The sequence below is a fragment of the Aquila chrysaetos genome, chromosome 16 (genome assembly GCF_900496995.4).
Source record: "Aquila chrysaetos chrysaetos chromosome 16, bAquChr1.4, whole genome shotgun sequence".
Lineage (NCBI taxonomy): Eukaryota > Metazoa > Chordata > Aves > Accipitriformes > Accipitridae > Aquila > Aquila chrysaetos.
This window is the reverse complement of record NC_044019.1, coordinates 14,637,258-14,654,598: the sequence shown is the minus strand read 5'-3', so window position 1 is coordinate 14,654,598 and position 17,341 is coordinate 14,637,258. Positions and strand designations below refer to the sequence as shown.

The following is a 17,341-nucleotide window of genomic DNA, read 5'->3' as shown; positions in this document are numbered from 1 at the left end:
TAGATGTATTGATCAAAACATGGTTATTTGCACAGCTAACTGAAAAACCTGTTTCATATTAAACCCAGTAAGATACATAATGCCACTCTAGCTACATGACCTTTGCTGATGGAAAATTGTACACTACCTTTTGTCCTTGAAAACTTCGCATTTAAGAAATACCTCAACTGACTGCTCAGTTTTCATTTTCAATGGCACAAACACTCTACATATTAAAAAAAAACCCACCAAACTTTTCAAAGAGATAACATAACAGAATTTCTCACCTTCCTAAAGACTTTCAACAGTTCTCCCTCTCAGAAGCAAACACCCTAGCCCCTTAACTTGGAAAGTTTGCAGGGGCCCTATGTGGAACAGAAGCTTTAAATCTGTTTTACCACTGAAATCAATCACACAGTTGTTCTGATAGTGTCAATGGCAAACCACGATGATGCTTTGCAGTTGGGCACATGTGTAATGATTAAAGATACTGACAAGTTTATTTGTGGAGATTATTGTCCTTAATAGCATCTGGTATCAGAGACTGTAGCCAATATTAACAGAGCAGGGGTTGTGAAGTGCCTGAGATGAAAAGCCAGTAACACCCTCTTAGTATCCTTTATGTGCTGGTTTCAATGCTGGACCATCTTCTGCTTCACTTCGCTCCTTTCTGTCACTACAGGAGAAGCTGTCTTGTACACTTGCTAAAACCAATTAGAGTATCTCAGCCTAAAGAAAGCTGAAGTACAACTTGATAAATTAGGTTACCTCTACCTGATCTTACTGATCAGCTACTTATTAGAAGGAAGGTGTAACAGCAGGACACAGTTACAGCAAGTAAACATTAGTTGCGCTCAATTGGCAGAAACACAGCTTTCTAATAACTGCCTGCTTTTTCACATTTACCAAACTATTTAAGGAAGCATGTGTTTGCATGTGTTGAAAATACCTGGTACATGCTCCCAAAATATTGCACTGAAGGATGGGGTACTCAGAAGACACACCTAGAGTAGCACGAGCAGCACTGTGGAGCAACGCACTGTGGAACACTACCCGGGTTACTGTGATGCAGCCAGCCAGGGAGACAAGGATCATGTCAACTTTGTTAGAGTTTGAACCGGGGGATTCCTGTCTGCAGCACAAACGGCAGGGCATTAGCCTGCTAACAAGAAGATAACTACAGAATAACTCATGAAGAACTCCCACCTAGCAACAATTAATACTTGGTTGATAATAATTGCTTTAGAATTGTTCCTGCAGCATTAACAGGTACATAATTCATTTACAAAGAAATCCTTAGACAAGCCAAAATAAATGCCCATTACCAGTGCTAGTGTGGGCCCCCAGACACTTCACTGGCTGCAATCTTAGCATAACAATTCGTCATGACTCTAGGGACTGCCACAGTGGCTGCAAAACATTTCATGCCAGCTGCTGACACTCTCAAATTTCACACTTGTTAGGAGGGAGGACACAGCTGTGACTTTGCACTGTCAGGGAATTTCAAAACAGCGAGGGCAATCTCAGCCTCCTGCTGTAGTCTCCTTTCCACCTCCAAAGAGACACAAAGGCAATTAAGCAAGGGCTGGTGTCCAGTGTCTGTCCCATAGTTTAAACAAGCTCTTAAGGCAGCTATACCGGAGGTCACAAAGAGCTCCTAATAAACTAAGCCACCCAAAGTCCCTCTTCCCCACGTCAGTCAGGTAGAGTTACACTGCATATGAAAAGCATTAAGAGGTTTTTACACAAATCTGTTGATACTCCAAGTAAAACTCCCAGTGAAACAGCAGTTCTACTGGTTGTTATTTCAGTTTTTGAACACTCAGACTAACATGTTCATAAGAAAGTAAAAACTCATCAAGTCTGGAGTAGATATTTAGTCATTAACTTAAAAATCACTGTTAAGTATTGAGTGTAAGGGTTTGGTTTTTTTTTTTTAGTTTCTTTATTTGACTAAGTCTATCTCTCCACCAACAGGCAACCTCTCAGGCAGAGGGGTGGAGGCTGAGTACAGCCCAAGAGATACACGCTGAAACACATGTGCTTCTGTGATTACCTTTTTTCCTTCTACATGCTTGATGGAGGGAAACACTTGGATGATTTACAAAACCAAATCTTCAGTAAGTTTTCGTTTCCTTTCCAGTTACCACATATTCGTTGCAAGCAGTACCAATATAGCTCAACCCATTCTACACAATGAAGTACCAGCTGTGGACAACTAAATATTGGTTGTGATAATTGTATCAGGAAAGAACTTGGCCAACATGCTACAACCAAGGGAACCATGCAAAGTAAAAAGCTGGGAAGCAATTTACAACAATAGATAAACAATCACCACACTATCTCTAAACTTAAAATTGTAAAATGAGCAATAGATACATTCTCAAAAGTCAGAGAGGTGGTAGCAAAGACATTAATTTTACAGTTCTTACCTTACTAATGCTTTGACAGTGGATCTAACCACACTGGAGAGCAGGAACAACGGAGACACAAGAATATGAAACAGGGAGATGGAGGCAAATGCCACGGATGGGGAGAAATCAGCCTTTGTTGTCAGATGAGCATGGACCACAAATGTCTACAAAGAGACAGACATCATCATCAGCATTTTGTCATAAAGAAGGAAATGCACAAAGACTTCGTATTTCATAAGCATTTCATTTACAGAATCTTAATTTATACTCTTTCAACAGTTTGCGGGAGTGCTGCATACTCCGGGCTGCTTCTGGTCACAGACAACAAGTGCGCATTTTCATTCTCTCCCAGAGGAATTGCAAATGTGTAGCAGGTTTGCATCCTGTCCTCCTCCTTCCTCATTTCCACATCACTTATACTTGAGGACGCAGTTGTAATTAACACCACTTAGAGAAGTCCATACTTACTATAAGTACAGCTGCAATTGGTATTGCTGCATTCATAAAGACTGTGGAGGAAAACACGTAGGAACATTTAGAAACAATTTCCATTCAGACATGCTAAATGTTAAAATACTACTAGCGCTGGTTTACAACGGTATTTTCTATGTTTAAGATCGGAAAAACGCTCAAGTATCTACACACATCAGTACATTGTTTTAAAATGCCTACGCTTCACTTCACGTCACCAGAACAGACAGAACCCGGGAGTGCACCCTAGAAGAAGATGACTAGATCTACTGGTTTTGAGCCGCCACCAGCTCACACGCAGCTCAGGCGAGGGGCACCGCAGGTCTCCGTCTCACGACGGGCAGAAAGGCCGAGCCGGTGCGAGGTCTGGCGGGCGACTCGCGTACCTGACAGGGAGAGGAAAGGAGAGCCGGCAGAGGCTGCGCAGGTGGCGGGGCTGGGCCTGCCCCCCGGCGGGCTGCAGCCCAGGCCGGGCCCTGCCCCAGCCCGCAGCCCAGGCCGGGCCCTGCCCCAGCCCGCAGGCCAGCGGCAGGAGCCCCGGCTACGCCACCGGCACACGCCTCGGGTTGTGACCACCACCGAAGCACAGGGCTTTGCGGTCCCCCTCAGGTTTCGGGATCAGGTTGGAAGGGTAAGGAAAGATTGGCAACCCTGCACTGTATCCTTGACTTAGTTTATTCGTATGGAGGATTTACTCCTAATTACTCCCGCTTTGTCAGGCTTGGCTACTTCGTGAATGTCCTCGGGAGCTCGACAGAGGTTCTAACGGTACCTCAATGTGGGAGAGCTTTGATTTCAGCTGGGCCTGGCGTTATTGAAACGCAAACGATGAACCCGTTTCCCCCCTGACCTCGAACAGTGTCTGTCTTGGTGCCTCCGATCCCCTCACTATAGCAACTCATATACTATAGCATTCAGAGGTTATTAAACAGATGGACAGGGAGAAGAAAGCAAATACCATTTCTGCATAGGGATGTCTTTTAGATCATGCAGGAATACAGGTTAAGAATGCAATAAAAACCAGTTATCCATCTGGAAGCTTGAGTCAGAATCAGAGCTACAACCTTACCCCACACATCTGTCTTCTCTATCGCAACCTGAGGATATTATTTAATCACCGCCTTTTCATTTTGACCTTTGCTCAATTTTATTTCATGAAGTAAACAATACAGAGAAAGAATATAGAATCTATAGCTAAAATAGAATTAAAAGGTCAGTACATGTGTAACAGAAAAGAAAGAGGCTAGCCACTTCTTTTTTATTTAAACTACGCCTGATCTTTCTTCCCACCAGGTACAGCCAATGTTCAGACAGTAAAAGCACTCCCCAGTTGCTTCATCTGAAGTGGAGTGTCATCATTTGACCCACAAATACTTCTGGTTGACTGTTTGGCCATCCTTTTCTGGGCATAAAGCCCCTGAAGAACTTAACATACTGTCAGTCATTCCGTTTTTCTACATTTAGAAGATCTTTAATGAATCCTTTAACACACTTGTAAACTCTGTACTCAAGCATAAATAAAATAGCTATGTAATTTCATGTAGCTCTAATTCCTTGACAAAAGAGAGTTTCAAAATGTAGGTATATTTGTATATATATTTCCAAAATAAAAGCTTAGCCTTTGAAAGATGAGTATGTATTAAAGCCTAGAAATTCACAGTTTACTCTTCACCTTAGGAAAAAAAAAATTCTGAGGAAAATGTTCTTTTCTTTGTTGGAATACAGAGCAGCTTCAGTTCAGACTCTCATTTCTCCTAATGGTTCTACTTCCTGCCCAGTTTTCACACTTTGTATAAACTTGAGGTAGCTGTGGCATTGAAATTTTGAAAAAGAAGTGAAGCTTGCTGCCTGCAGCTATGGACTACTTAATTCTATTAAATCCTTGCATTTGCAATTTGCCTTTGAGACTGCTGCAGTACATGAGTTTGCTTTTATGAATGAATCTGATGAGGGAATCTAGCAAAGCTGATAAACTTCTGAGAGATGGACTCTGCTCTTCTGCTGCCTACAGTACAAGATCATAGATCATACCTGTCAAACACAAAGCTGGACAGATTAAATATACTGTAGGGTTGACAAAGCCCGCTGCCGTTAAGACAGCTGGGGTCACTTGGTGGCTCCCAACAAGTCGCTCTGAATTTTGTTATTCTGTGAGATCACAAGTACATCTAAGGACTTCACTTCAAACATCTTCTTGCAAGCCAACAAATAAGGGCTTACTGAGCCACTGGAGTTTGGGAGGGTTTTTTTTTTTAATTTTTTTTTATTTTTTTCAATTATGTAAGTGTTCAGAATAATAAAATGTTTTCTAACATAAATTTAGTTTGCAGCTAAGACTTCTGGTTTAATTAGATTCAGTCAAAAGTACTTTGTTACTGGAAAAAGGCAGACTGAAAACTGGGAAAAATGTTTTCAGTAATTTCTGAATATTTTAGGATAGTAACTACTGTTATTTTCCTGTGAGAAAGCCTGGAGTCACTTTGCTTCTGACAGATTAGGCAAAAATTCATAGAAACAGGAAAACCATTCCTTTCTTTCTCCATCTTTCCTAAATATATAGTGTATACTAAATCCTGTAAAACTGAACATAGGATAATCTTACTAATCAGTATGAAAAAAGTTACATAGGAATATGCTTTGCTACAGTTAAAGAATTCACTACTGAAACTCAAAAGGTGTCACTACCAACTTTGCAGCCCAACTTTGATTCTGGTGGGTACATTCATTAAAATCATAGGAAGAGCTAATGTCTATAATAGCTCTTTTGGTATACATGAACAATTCCATATATGTACAAAGTGGATCCAGGCACAGGAGGCGAGGCAGATGAGATCCAATTTCCATGTGGTCTTGAAATGGAATTTTCTTGTGGTCTAGCCAACACTGCCCTGAAAGTCATAGGTATATTTTCTGTAATTCAATGCAAATCTATTCTTCATGAATAGAAGTAGCTCCACCCACATTCTTTCATTCATGTTAATAGCTAAGTATACTTAGAAAAGTATTCCAGAGTCCTTTCAGCACTGTATGTAAAAAAAAAAAAAAAAAAAACCCACACACCTCATTTCTGCTTTCTTATTGTTCTAGGAATCGTCTGTCTTCCTCTTATCAATAATACATAAAATCTTGGTCATCTCCTACTTTTTTCATGCTTTTTTTTTTTTTCCTCCTTTCTTAAAAAAACCAAAATTATACATTCACTGTAATAGTAGCAAACACGATTTGTGCTGATCATGCCTGTCATTCTATTTACACTTGTGGTAAGGAAACCAGCAAATTCTCCTATATTTATGTTCCCTATGTAGTCTGCTAAAGTACAAGTTTGTAAAGATCAGTGTAATTTCTTCTAAAGACAGAGGGTATAAGGAACTCTTAAAAAAAAACATAAAAAAGCTGCACTGGTTTACCCCAGCTGAGAAACTGATCTACTGTGTCTTACATAGACATAAATATCACGCATAATACAAACAAGAATGCAAATGTACACGTTTCAAGAACCATCAGTACCTATTTAGAATTGTTTTTAATAATACAGTTTCATATTTATGTCACTATTTCTTTACAGAATAGTCAGTACTCTTGAGATGAAAACACCTTTTTGTATCTGTTACAAATGATACTGTGAGGACTTAAAATCAAATAAGCCTCCACAGCTCCTTCAGTCCTGCAGCTGAACCTGTGGCTCTGACTATAGATTTTAATGCCACCTGAAGTAGCGCAAACAAAGGGAGCCTGTCTGTGGTGATCTGGGGGGAGGATGGAGTTTCCGGTCACACAATCTACTCCAGCTAAATTCTGGTTTATGTCAAAATGGAAACTACCCTCCAAGCACAGAGAGGTCAGGATCCCCAGAGAGAAATTCTGGTCTCAGAAGGCAATGAAAACCTCGACTTAATGCCAGGTAAATTCAGTGGGATCAGGATTTGTCCCTCAGGAGCGTATTACCTTTGTGATCATTTGGCAGGGAAGAATGTCAGCGGCACATCTCTTGGGTGAATGAAATTAAATAGTACTAACCAGACTGGAAGTTATTTTCCTAAGGAGTAGCCTTCCTTGTTAGTCTAGAAGGCATTTGTACAGGTAGCTCATGGTATTTGAACACTTCTCACTAGAAGTTTCCATTTCATTAATATCTTACAGATCATATGAAGAGCATTTTACAGTATGACTTTATTAATTATTTCTAAAGTATTACAGTAGCAATTATACAGGTGTTGCATATGATCTCCTCAAATACAGAGTTCAGTTGGCTCTAGGTCTCTTTAAAAGGATGATAAATGCCTTAAAGCAGCTTGAAAGTTAACATGAGACAAACGAATCTGGATATGGACTGATGAAATTGCCAGGATTCTCATATTTTACCTTTTTAGGATATAGAAATGCTCCTAAGAATCACTTGTTTTTATAAGAAATCCAAATTTTAAGTAAGAATGTATAAGTACCATCTGTTGGAGCTTCAATGCAAAGTCAATTCCTGTGATATATTATGATACACTGTATCGTGCAAAATGCAGGCGGAAAAGAAAAATAAATATCAACAAAGGCTTCTTCCTGAATGCTATGTTATAGAGGGGAATAGTGCTGGCTGAAGGAAGCCTGGGAAACACTTGTCCCTTAAAAGTTCTTCTCCAGAAAAGCTAATGCTATGAAGTATTAATCTTGACTTTCTCTTTTAGGCGTATTTCGCATACAGGCAAAATTCTACTGAATTAAATGGAAAGTCTGACTAAATGGAAAGTGAGGAGTATGGACCACAGCCTAAAGCAACTGAAAAAATCTCAACAGATAAATGGTAAACTCATTAGTAGCTAATAATGCAGTAGCACTTCATCTGAACAGCGGATTAGAACGAAGGAAGAGACTTACTGGATATGGAAGTATAAAGGGCAAAAGACTTGAGGCTAGTCATTTCTTTTTGTCTGGTTTCCTCTACACTGCTGTGAAAGATGTGTTCCCAAGCATAGAGTTTAAGGAGCTTAATGCCTCGAAGCATCTCATTTGTCTTCTTCAGTCTCTCATTGGAGTACTCCTGCAACATTTACATACATATTTACTTAAAAAGTATAATTAAAGTACCTGTCTCCTAAACATAAGGCTCACACAAAAATTGTACACAGCCCCTTGTAATCAGTCAGGTATACTTCACTAGTTCTGTCCATTCAGATGTTTTGTTACTGTTTTTCATGAAGGCGAGCTTCCCTAGAGCTCAAGTGAACAGGCAGTTGGTTGGCACTCCTAAATCATATAGCTTGTACCGAAAATTTTACTCCTCTGTCAGCTTTCTGATCACTTCCAAGGCAGCCTCTCATGACTTCTACTGCCCAGCACAGTGGCTGGATTTTCAACAGGCACACTGACAATGTACAGAGAAGGTAAGAACACAAAGACAAGCTACGACTTGGCACACCGCTCTGCCCCATCAACTTGATGCGGAACCATCGATGCCAGGCTTCAAAGCAGCAAGGCCACATTAGTGAGAAGCTGTCATACTGTAAGGAACGTTCACTCTGAGCAGGGCCAGCTGGCTCAGGCACAGTAATACACTGCTAAAGTTATATTCCCAGTAAAGCATAACTAGAAGTTATGCTGCTTCCAGTTTTCAGGCTAGCTCAAGGATCTTTGTACTGCACTACGTTGTGCAGTGGAGCTATTTCTAGCACAAAATGTGCTGCTCCCATCTGCAGGAATTTCTAGGTGATGCTGACTGTCTGCTTGGGTGCTACAGGGATGAATACTGTCAACATTTCTAGAAGGGTATATACTGTTGATGTGAAGGCATTACTTATCACACAGGAATGTGCACAAATAACTCTCATTACTACCCATGATTTGTGGTGGAAGAGATTTCAGCAAGCTGTCTGGCTCCATTACAGGTTCATACGGCTTTCTTGGCAGTGCAACAGTGGCTGAATGTGGGGATAAGGTTCAGAGCAGCTGGGCATGGTAATTCCTACGAACCAAGGTAACTTTCTTGGCAGTGATGCAGGCGATTTAAATTATAGATAAGCCAAGCGAGGGATCAAGGAACAGCTCATGACTTAGCAGACCTCTAAGCTCCACAGTTCCTCGTCAATGTCCATGGTTAGCTTTGTAATTCCAAACACAGACCAATGCATAATTACCAGAGATGATATTTATATCATGTACAAGTTTGGAGACACTTACCAGTGTGCTTCTCTGCGCCTGTGAGAGTTTTGTTGCCACAAAGTACTGAACAGGTGCAAGGATGATGATTACTGCTGCTCCAATTAAGGCACTGATTCCAAGAAGGTAGTAGAGCAGAAGAACTCCTACAATTATCTGTTGGAAGAAAAGAAAGTGAGGGGAAGGCTTGGGATGGCTTCACTTTGTATATGCACCACAAAGACTAGTCACAGGGTAACTGGACAGCATGTTCAAAACCAACAGCCACTGCAGCTAACCCTAGCCCCAGACATCATATATTCTGCCTCCCTGGCACAGTGGCGTTTGATCAGTCAGGATATTCTGTCAGAGGACCAAATACACCCAGCTAGTGTTCCTCCCCAGCTTGTGGATTCTGTGTATTTCCATTTCATGGACTCCCCATTATGAACAGTAGAAGACGGTTGTACAGATTTGCATATCTTTTATAATGTAACTCTCACAGCTATTTAAAATAACTTTACTTAAAAATACATACATTTATTAAAAAAAACTTTAAATAAAATTTAAAAGGTAATTTAAAATACTTCCAAAGTAACACACTGAGATATTCCCTTTGCAGTCACTATTAAATATTTTTCCCCATTGGCCAGAAGATGTAGCATGCATTTTCTTTGACTTAGGATTCTTTTTTTTTCCTTCTTTGACATTTAATCATTTTTACACCAGGGAAGAAATTACATCTCTGAGTTTGAACAGAACTTACTAGTCCACAACACAACGGACTTGCACAAAGAAGGAATGCTTCTTTGCTTACTATAGAAGCTAGTATGAAATAGTATTAAAGATACAACTGATCTTGTAAATGTTAACATGACATTATTGCTGACCAGTACATGAAAAAGGGACATAATAAATCATATCACTAAGAATGTCCACTTCAAATAAACTGTAACATAACCTTGCAAGGAATTGTTTTAAGGATGCATAGTACCAGACTGGCGACGACTATTAAAAAAAGGTTGCAAAAACAGCTTAAGAAAAAAAAGTTTGTCTTTGGATAAATAAGAATCTAGAGAGCCACAGTCTGGATGGAAAGGGATACTGTAAGCAGCTCAATAAATGCAAACAAGATATACAAGCTATCAATGTTAGTTACCACTATTCTAATGACTGACTCCTAACCAATCTGGAGCCCAGACACTCTCTATATTTATCAGTATAAGCTGAGAAATTAATCAGAAGACATAGTGATAGAAAGTTAATTTCATACATAATTTCCCTTAATTAAAAAAAAAAAAATTAGAAGTTTCCTTAAAGCATTAGCTACTACTCTTGCTATATTTGCATACTCTCATAACCCTTACAGAAACACTATATTACATAATTTTAAAGCTCAGTAGTCATAAACCCATCCATCCCCACACATATTTATGGGAATTGGGTGTTTCCATGAACAAAAATGGAGTCCTTACTTTGCACATTTCCATCTTGACATTTCCATGAATTTAAGGCACACAGAGAGAGAAAATACATTTTTTTTTCTTAACAATCCTTTGATGCCTCTCTGCAGATGAACTAAACTAAAACGTGACTCTTAAAATGAGTCACAGTATTTACTTAAGAAACATGCAGTAACATGAAAGTAAAGTCCTATTGTATATACACCACACATCTACTAAGAGCAAAGTTTAAATTGTAAATTAAAGATCTATTAGTGATGAGTAAGTGAGCAATCTGCTTCCATCTGAAGCCAGGAAATCCATGAGTGTACGAAGCCAAAGAAAACATGCAAAGCCTCTCCTCTGTCAGACAGCCCTGGCAGAGCTCCCCTCCAAAACTTGAAATGGTCTTGGTCTTTACAGATTAAGACATTCATTCCCAACTGCTTCTTCATGGGCAGACAATCTAGGCACTCAAAATACAAGAAAGCATTAAACAGTGCACAGTTAAGAGATGTTCAAAACTACTAAGTCAATGCGGAACACTCGCCCCCTGCTTTCCCCCACTACTGGTTGTTTTTCAAGGATGTTATGGGACTGGTTGGTTCAAGAAACAGAGCGTCAGCTTCTCACACAGATGAGGGGAAAGCTATTCTAGCTATTGGATCCTGAAGGAATTGCTAGCTCACACCTTCTTCCCCCGCCATCCTAGATATTGAAAGGGTCTGTCTTTGCAATAAAAATTTTATGTTTTCAATAGATTAGAAATTATCCCATTTTCATCTTCTTTATATCGTGATAATAAGGGCAAACTTTTAAAATACATTCATCATGTATGGGACAAAAAAAATATGTATTCTTAATTTAAGTACGTGAATACTCGTAGCTGAAAAGTGCTGAAATCTGTAAGCATTATTGCAAGTAATTCTATATTTATTATACCGTACACTACACAGTCAAGAATAAACAGTACATAGATAATATCTGAACTGCTGAAGGACAGTATCTGGCAGATGGGAAGACTTCTTGTCAGAAGAATGTTCTTGTCAGACATTAATATTTCTGACAAGGTAACAAGCATATTTTTAAAAAACTGTGCAACGAAACACTTTGCTTCCGTTTCATCAAAATCCCAAAGCTTTTACCTGTCAGAGATACATATCACAAGCAAGACACTCACCAATAGCTCTTTTTAGTTTGTCTTGATTATTTACTGAAGATAGCAAACACTTTCTGCCAGAAACTGCTTTGTGGCCAGTTTTGAAAGAGACAAATGTCCTTTCATTACAACTCTAAACTATCCCTGCCAATGAACCAGAGATATGAGAATACAGGATTTTTTAATAATAACAATGAAAACAAACAAGGGTGTTTATAAAATGGAGGCAGTGGGGAAAGCCTTTATAGGGCCTCATTTTGCTCCCAGGGTTTGAGCCAAGCCTACTGAGGGCATCTTTCAATTGATGGACATGCCCAGGCCTCTTTTCATGGGTTTCAATGGCCTTCAAACAGTAACTTAAGGCAATGATAAAGCTCCTATTGATTCCAGTCAGAGCAAAGATGAGGCTCAAATTAACTGGACTGTATAGAAAACCTAACTTGTTATGAATGGCTAGGTCTTCTAAGTCGAGGATAATTACAAAATCTGCAGCAGATGCTGAAATGCCAATTGTTAGGTTAAGAGCTACAAAACAATTAAAAACCTGTTTTAAATAATAATCAAGTTTGTTCAATTTTTTTATCAGCCATCTCTCCAGCATCCAGTAATTGCTTTCACTGCCTCATAAAACAAGGTATTGAATGAATGTTGCAGAAACATGTTTTGGAGAAACCTTTGTGACCACCGTGACTCGTTGATTTGTGCCTTACAATGCGTGCACCATCCACAAAACAGGAGCATGCTTTGACACTGATCATCCTGATCTAAGGAACATCACAGGGTCTGAGTTTTAATGCAAATATAATCATATTTTCAGATGACTGTCAGAAAATCTTTATGAGTCCGTGACTTCTGGCACATAACAGCAAAATGTTGTTACAGAATATGCAATTAAATTGGCTTAATTCTCAGTTGCACTAAAGCTGTCCCTACCCTGAGCTGCCAGAGTGGTCTTACAAAAAGCATACATGAAATTGGTACCTCTCACATAGCCTGTTTTACCAACAGACTTACAATGGAGACTAAGCCTAGAGGATAATTGGACCCTAGAAGTTATCATTAAAGAGATGGACTCTTCTTAAGGCCTCATAGCTCTTTCAGCAATATCATTTTAGCAGCGTACAATCACTGACTTCTTACCGCAGGGTACTTCTAGTAAATGGACAAAAAATACTCTGATATCCAAATTGCTACTAACAAAGAACCAACCTGTAACCATATTTAATATTGTATTTCCTATCAGTTTCTCTTCATTACAGTTGTCTTCTCTTTTGCAATTAGAAATCAATATTAGCACATGTTCCTTGATAATTGTTTTTTTTCCCCACTTTATAATAATGTAGTTCCCTTTTTTCCGCCCCATAATTTCAGGGAAACCATCCTGATGCTAAAAAAGAAGTCAAGTTTCTTCCTGAAAAATTCCTGCTGATAATTGCTATATCCACCACCCTTTTTTAATTCTAGAAAGTAAAATGTTTTTAGCTGGCATATAAGTCTCTCCAGTATCAGGAAAACTAGTCTATACCCCAATGCAGTTACTCCTGCACAAGAAAGAGACAAATACATTTATACTGTATGAATGCAGCCACACTATAACCTGTATAAATATGACTACAAGCACTTTAAACCTTAATATTTTAACAGGCATAGTTATATACAGCTCACACATGTGGAGTAAATCCAAACCCTAGGCACGAAAGCAGAAAGTAGTCATCAGTTAGTAAGCTGCTGACTGTTTACACCTTAATGTGCTCACTATCCTGATTTGAGGCTTTACAACTCTCACTGGAGTCAGCAGGAGTTTTACGAGAGATTCAGACAGATGATTTCTTCCTCCAGGTTCAACTGCAGTCTCGGAAGCAATCTACCCCTCATGACCACAGAGATACTAGAAGACATATGGTAACATACTAGATTTCAAACACATAGCAAAAGTGTGAAGACTCCCAGAGTATTTGGAGGACACTAACTGGTTTTCCAGAGAACAAATCCCCCCCAAGGATTGAGACTACACAAGATGCATTCAAGAACTCACTATCACTGACAATGAAGACGACCTGCATTGCCCCTCCCCAGTATTTTCCTCAGTGAGGAAAAAAACAAATACAGGGAAAATAGTTAAACCAGGTTGCTGGTTTTTTTTTTTTCCGGGTTAGGAAATTAATCTGGCTTACCATGCAATTAGATGATTTTAAGACCATCACAAAGGAGGACTTGCTCATTTTATCTGTAGCAGCTTGACCTCTTGTTTTTGACAGGAACAACTATAAAACCCACTCAGTTCTAACATGTATCTTTATTGTCAGAAAAGAATCCAGATGTCCTGACGGCCAGCAGTCTAGCACCTTTGAAGGACACTCATATAATTTATATAATCACCTGAGTGGCTGGCTTTTCTTCCCTATCCCCAACTTTTCAATATAGTATTCTGATATGCTCAACATCTTACAGAAGAAAATCATTAGTATCAGATGTTGATGGACACAGGAACTCCTAAGCAACACTCCTAAAGCCATGTTAGAAACTGACTGGAAATATCATCTGCCAGCTGCAGTCCATATACTGTCTCATGAAAATTATTTCCTTTTTGGGCAAGAGCAGGCAACACAAAATGCAAAGCTGCTGGGTAGATTACTTGCAGCTTTCTGATTTCCACACCAGCCCAATCAGCCTCTGCACAGTGCTGGAACCAGACCACCTTTGTGACATGAACACAATGGAGTTTTCATCATGTTTTTGAAACTAAATGATACTTTTAGAAAATACTGAGTGAATTCAAACTCTGCTGCCTCTTTTGTTTGTGTTTACTTTCAGCACTGAAGCACTCTTGACAAAAATACACTGCATAGCTGGAAAAAAGCAGAAAGACTTGCAGGGTAATGTATTAATATCAGATGAAACTATGTGCTTCACTGTCAGTTTTCTCAGAAAATTCCTAAATGGAAGTGCAGGAGGTTTCTATGGTTTTATTTAAGTACTGGCTCTTCCAAACTAATTTGCACTTTTCCACTGTTTCAGTAAGGGTAAACTTTGAAAAATGAGCTAAGGTTGTACTGAGATCGCTCTGACCTCCTACTACTCTGTGTCTGCTCTATCCTTTTACTAGCTTAAACTTAATCGCATGGCCACCCAGTGAGATAGATCACTTCACAGACTCAGAGGAATGCTACCTCACTGAAAAAAGACTAATTTTCATCAGATTAGTTTTTCCGTAGCTCCGCAAGCTCATGTGACACAATGCATAATCTATAGAGCTGGAACAATGAAGGAGATAAAAATGCCATGTTTCCATGTTGAACGTAGCCTACGAACCCCTGTTTCAGTAAGGGAACAGGCTTAGATTAATTTAAATCAATTGTGAAAGTACCCTCTGAGATGGGACTCTGCTTTCCTCATCTTAAAGACTTGATAAGACACAGTTGTATTTTGTTGGACATTACACATGCTACGAGGCTACAGGACATGGAACCCGGAGTCACCAGGCGATTGAGCATGACTCAGAACAGTGATCTGCCCCATGTCATGCATGTGGGAAAGGAGGCCGAAGGGATGAGGGTGGTATTTAGAGACAGGAGACCAAAGGCACCAGAGAGAATAAATTAGCAAAACCATTTCATATAACAAATGAATCTGTGGAATTTCGTACACAAGAATGTGTCATCCACGAGGCAGCAGTAGTCTTAAGGGATGTCCAAAGGACGATCTCTAAGCGATCATATTTTTTAACAAACTGTTACTTCTCTTGCTTCTGCAGGGATTCAGAAGACAAATGATTGCAATACATGCCAGTTAACTCCCCTGATGTAACAAATGAATGCACTGGAATAACACGACCTGCTGCACCCTATACATTCTTGTTACAAACGCAAAGCATGTTTGGCAACAGTCAAGATCCTAATACACTCCTAAATACCTACAGTCCCGTCACAGATGTGAAATATATTCCATACAATGTTTCTAGATATTAACAGCTTGAATCTTACTTCAAGTTATTCTTTAACTTCTTTAATATCTCTACTTTCATAAAATTCATACGCAATCACTCACTACAGACTGATGCGCATTAATACGAAAAGCACGTTCGAGCTCCTTACCTGTACTGGCATAGCCCAAAGGTTAGGGCAAAGGAAAAAGAACCACATCAACTGATTTGTGTCTATGGCAACCAGGTTACAGATCTGGCCTGCAGTCATCTCCCCCATAGACATGTTAGAGGTTGAAAGCTGCATAATTTTATTGTATATTTTTGTCTGGAAGAGAGATCAAAAGGTGTTAGCATACAGAAATAAAATAAGATTTCTAGCTCCATCTAAAACACATGCATTCTGAGGGAAACCAACATTCCCAATAACTTGAATGAAGAGCTTAAAGTTTGGCCTTTTTTGTTATGATGAAAAATTTTAAGCTACAGTCTTACTGTTCACCCACAAAAAGCACAGTGCAATTAGGTACATAATGGTTGTCTAAGTACTCCCTTTTTGCATCCCTGTGGATCAGTAACAGAATGAAACCTTTACTGCCCCAAAGGTCCAAGAACCATACTAACAACTATGATTTATACCTCCAGCTTCTCCATGTACTGCCCTTGCTGTAACTAGTGCTAATAAAATATTAGTACACTCAATATATAATAGTCACTATATTATAATCCGTGTTATTTTTCTCTGACAATTGATTCGGGTCCCATCCAACTTCAGGACCATATTCCTGGCTGAGAATGTTGCTATATTTTGTCTAGAGAGCTCAATCCCATTACAAAGTTTAATTCATAGACAACTAATGTAACAGGTCCGATTCTGTACTGAATTAAGTAGTTTCCGCAGTGCAGAATCAGGCATTGTGTATAATAGTATCTTAATACACAATAATGAAAGTGTACTTTTACCAGTTGGTTTGATAAAAGGCTACACAGTGCTGCTTTGCCGTCATGAGACTTGGCTGACAGGAGGCACCCTGATTCAATAAGTGCCTTCGGATCAAGTGCCAGCTGTCCATCATGAAGCATAAAGTCATATAGGGCACGTTGAACAGGTGCAGGTTTACACAGGGGAGGAAAAGAGATAGAAGGTTTAAATAAAATTGAAAAATTATAGGAAAAAAATTGTATAAAAAAATGGCACAGAGACTGCCATTAATACTTATTCTGCTGCTTAGAGTGATGGCTAGAAATTGTCCTATTTGAATGGTCCGGCTGCCAGCGTTATCTGGGCTTCTGTGTAATATCCAGTGCAGAGAACACAAAGCTTTTCTTAAACAAAATTAATGTAGCACTATTTTCCAACAATTCCCCTTTTACACTTGCTGTGGTCCGTGTATTTTTCAGTTAGTTGCAGCTCTTCTGCTTGACATAATACATGCAATTTTTTATATATATTTTGAATTTAGGTGAAATTTTTATTTCTTTAGGAATTTTCTACTTCACTCTAATAAGGGAAAAACAATGGGCGGAATCCAGAAGTCTGGCAGCTGACAAGTGCCTCCAAGTGTAAGATCAAAAGAGGATTAAACAATTATGCTGCTATTAAAAGCATCCATCTATCTCACAGACTCTCACAGGATCTATGTAGTTCCGTGGATAAATAGTGTAACTTATAAGGCTGGCTTTCAAGCTGGCAGAGGGTAGGTTTCAGCCAGTGCACTTGGCAATATCGCCTTGTAATCTTACACCTAATTCTCTCATTTCCAGGCACAGAGCTTTGTATACTACATAAAACTTTGATCTCCTGTTCACAGTTATACAATGATTATGGACT

The 17,341-nt window shown here is 39.2% G+C and overlaps 1 protein-coding gene across 5 annotated transcripts in view; it reads right to left on the bottom strand.

Annotated features, from left to right (window-relative positions):
- ABCC8 (ATP binding cassette subfamily C member 8) overlaps nt 1-17,341 on the bottom strand; it is an 81,152-nt gene that overhangs the window by 43,081 nt on the left and 20,730 nt on the right. For all 5 annotated transcript variants that reach the window (XR_003926897.1, XM_030038908.1, XM_030038907.2 and 2 more), the window contains exons 8-12: nt 15,683-15,838; nt 9,030-9,164; nt 7,731-7,893; nt 2,862-2,902; nt 2,412-2,557 (exon numbers count right to left, since the gene is read on the bottom strand). Coding sequence is in view for 4 of the 5 variants with exons in the window: in XM_030038908.1 (XP_029894768.1) it covers nt 2,412-2,557; nt 2,862-2,902; nt 7,731-7,893; nt 9,030-9,164; nt 15,683-15,838 (641 nt within the window). In the remaining variant the exon portion in view is untranslated. The remainder of the gene's footprint in view (nt 1-2,411; nt 2,558-2,861; nt 2,903-7,730; nt 7,894-9,029; nt 9,165-15,682; nt 15,839-17,341) is intronic.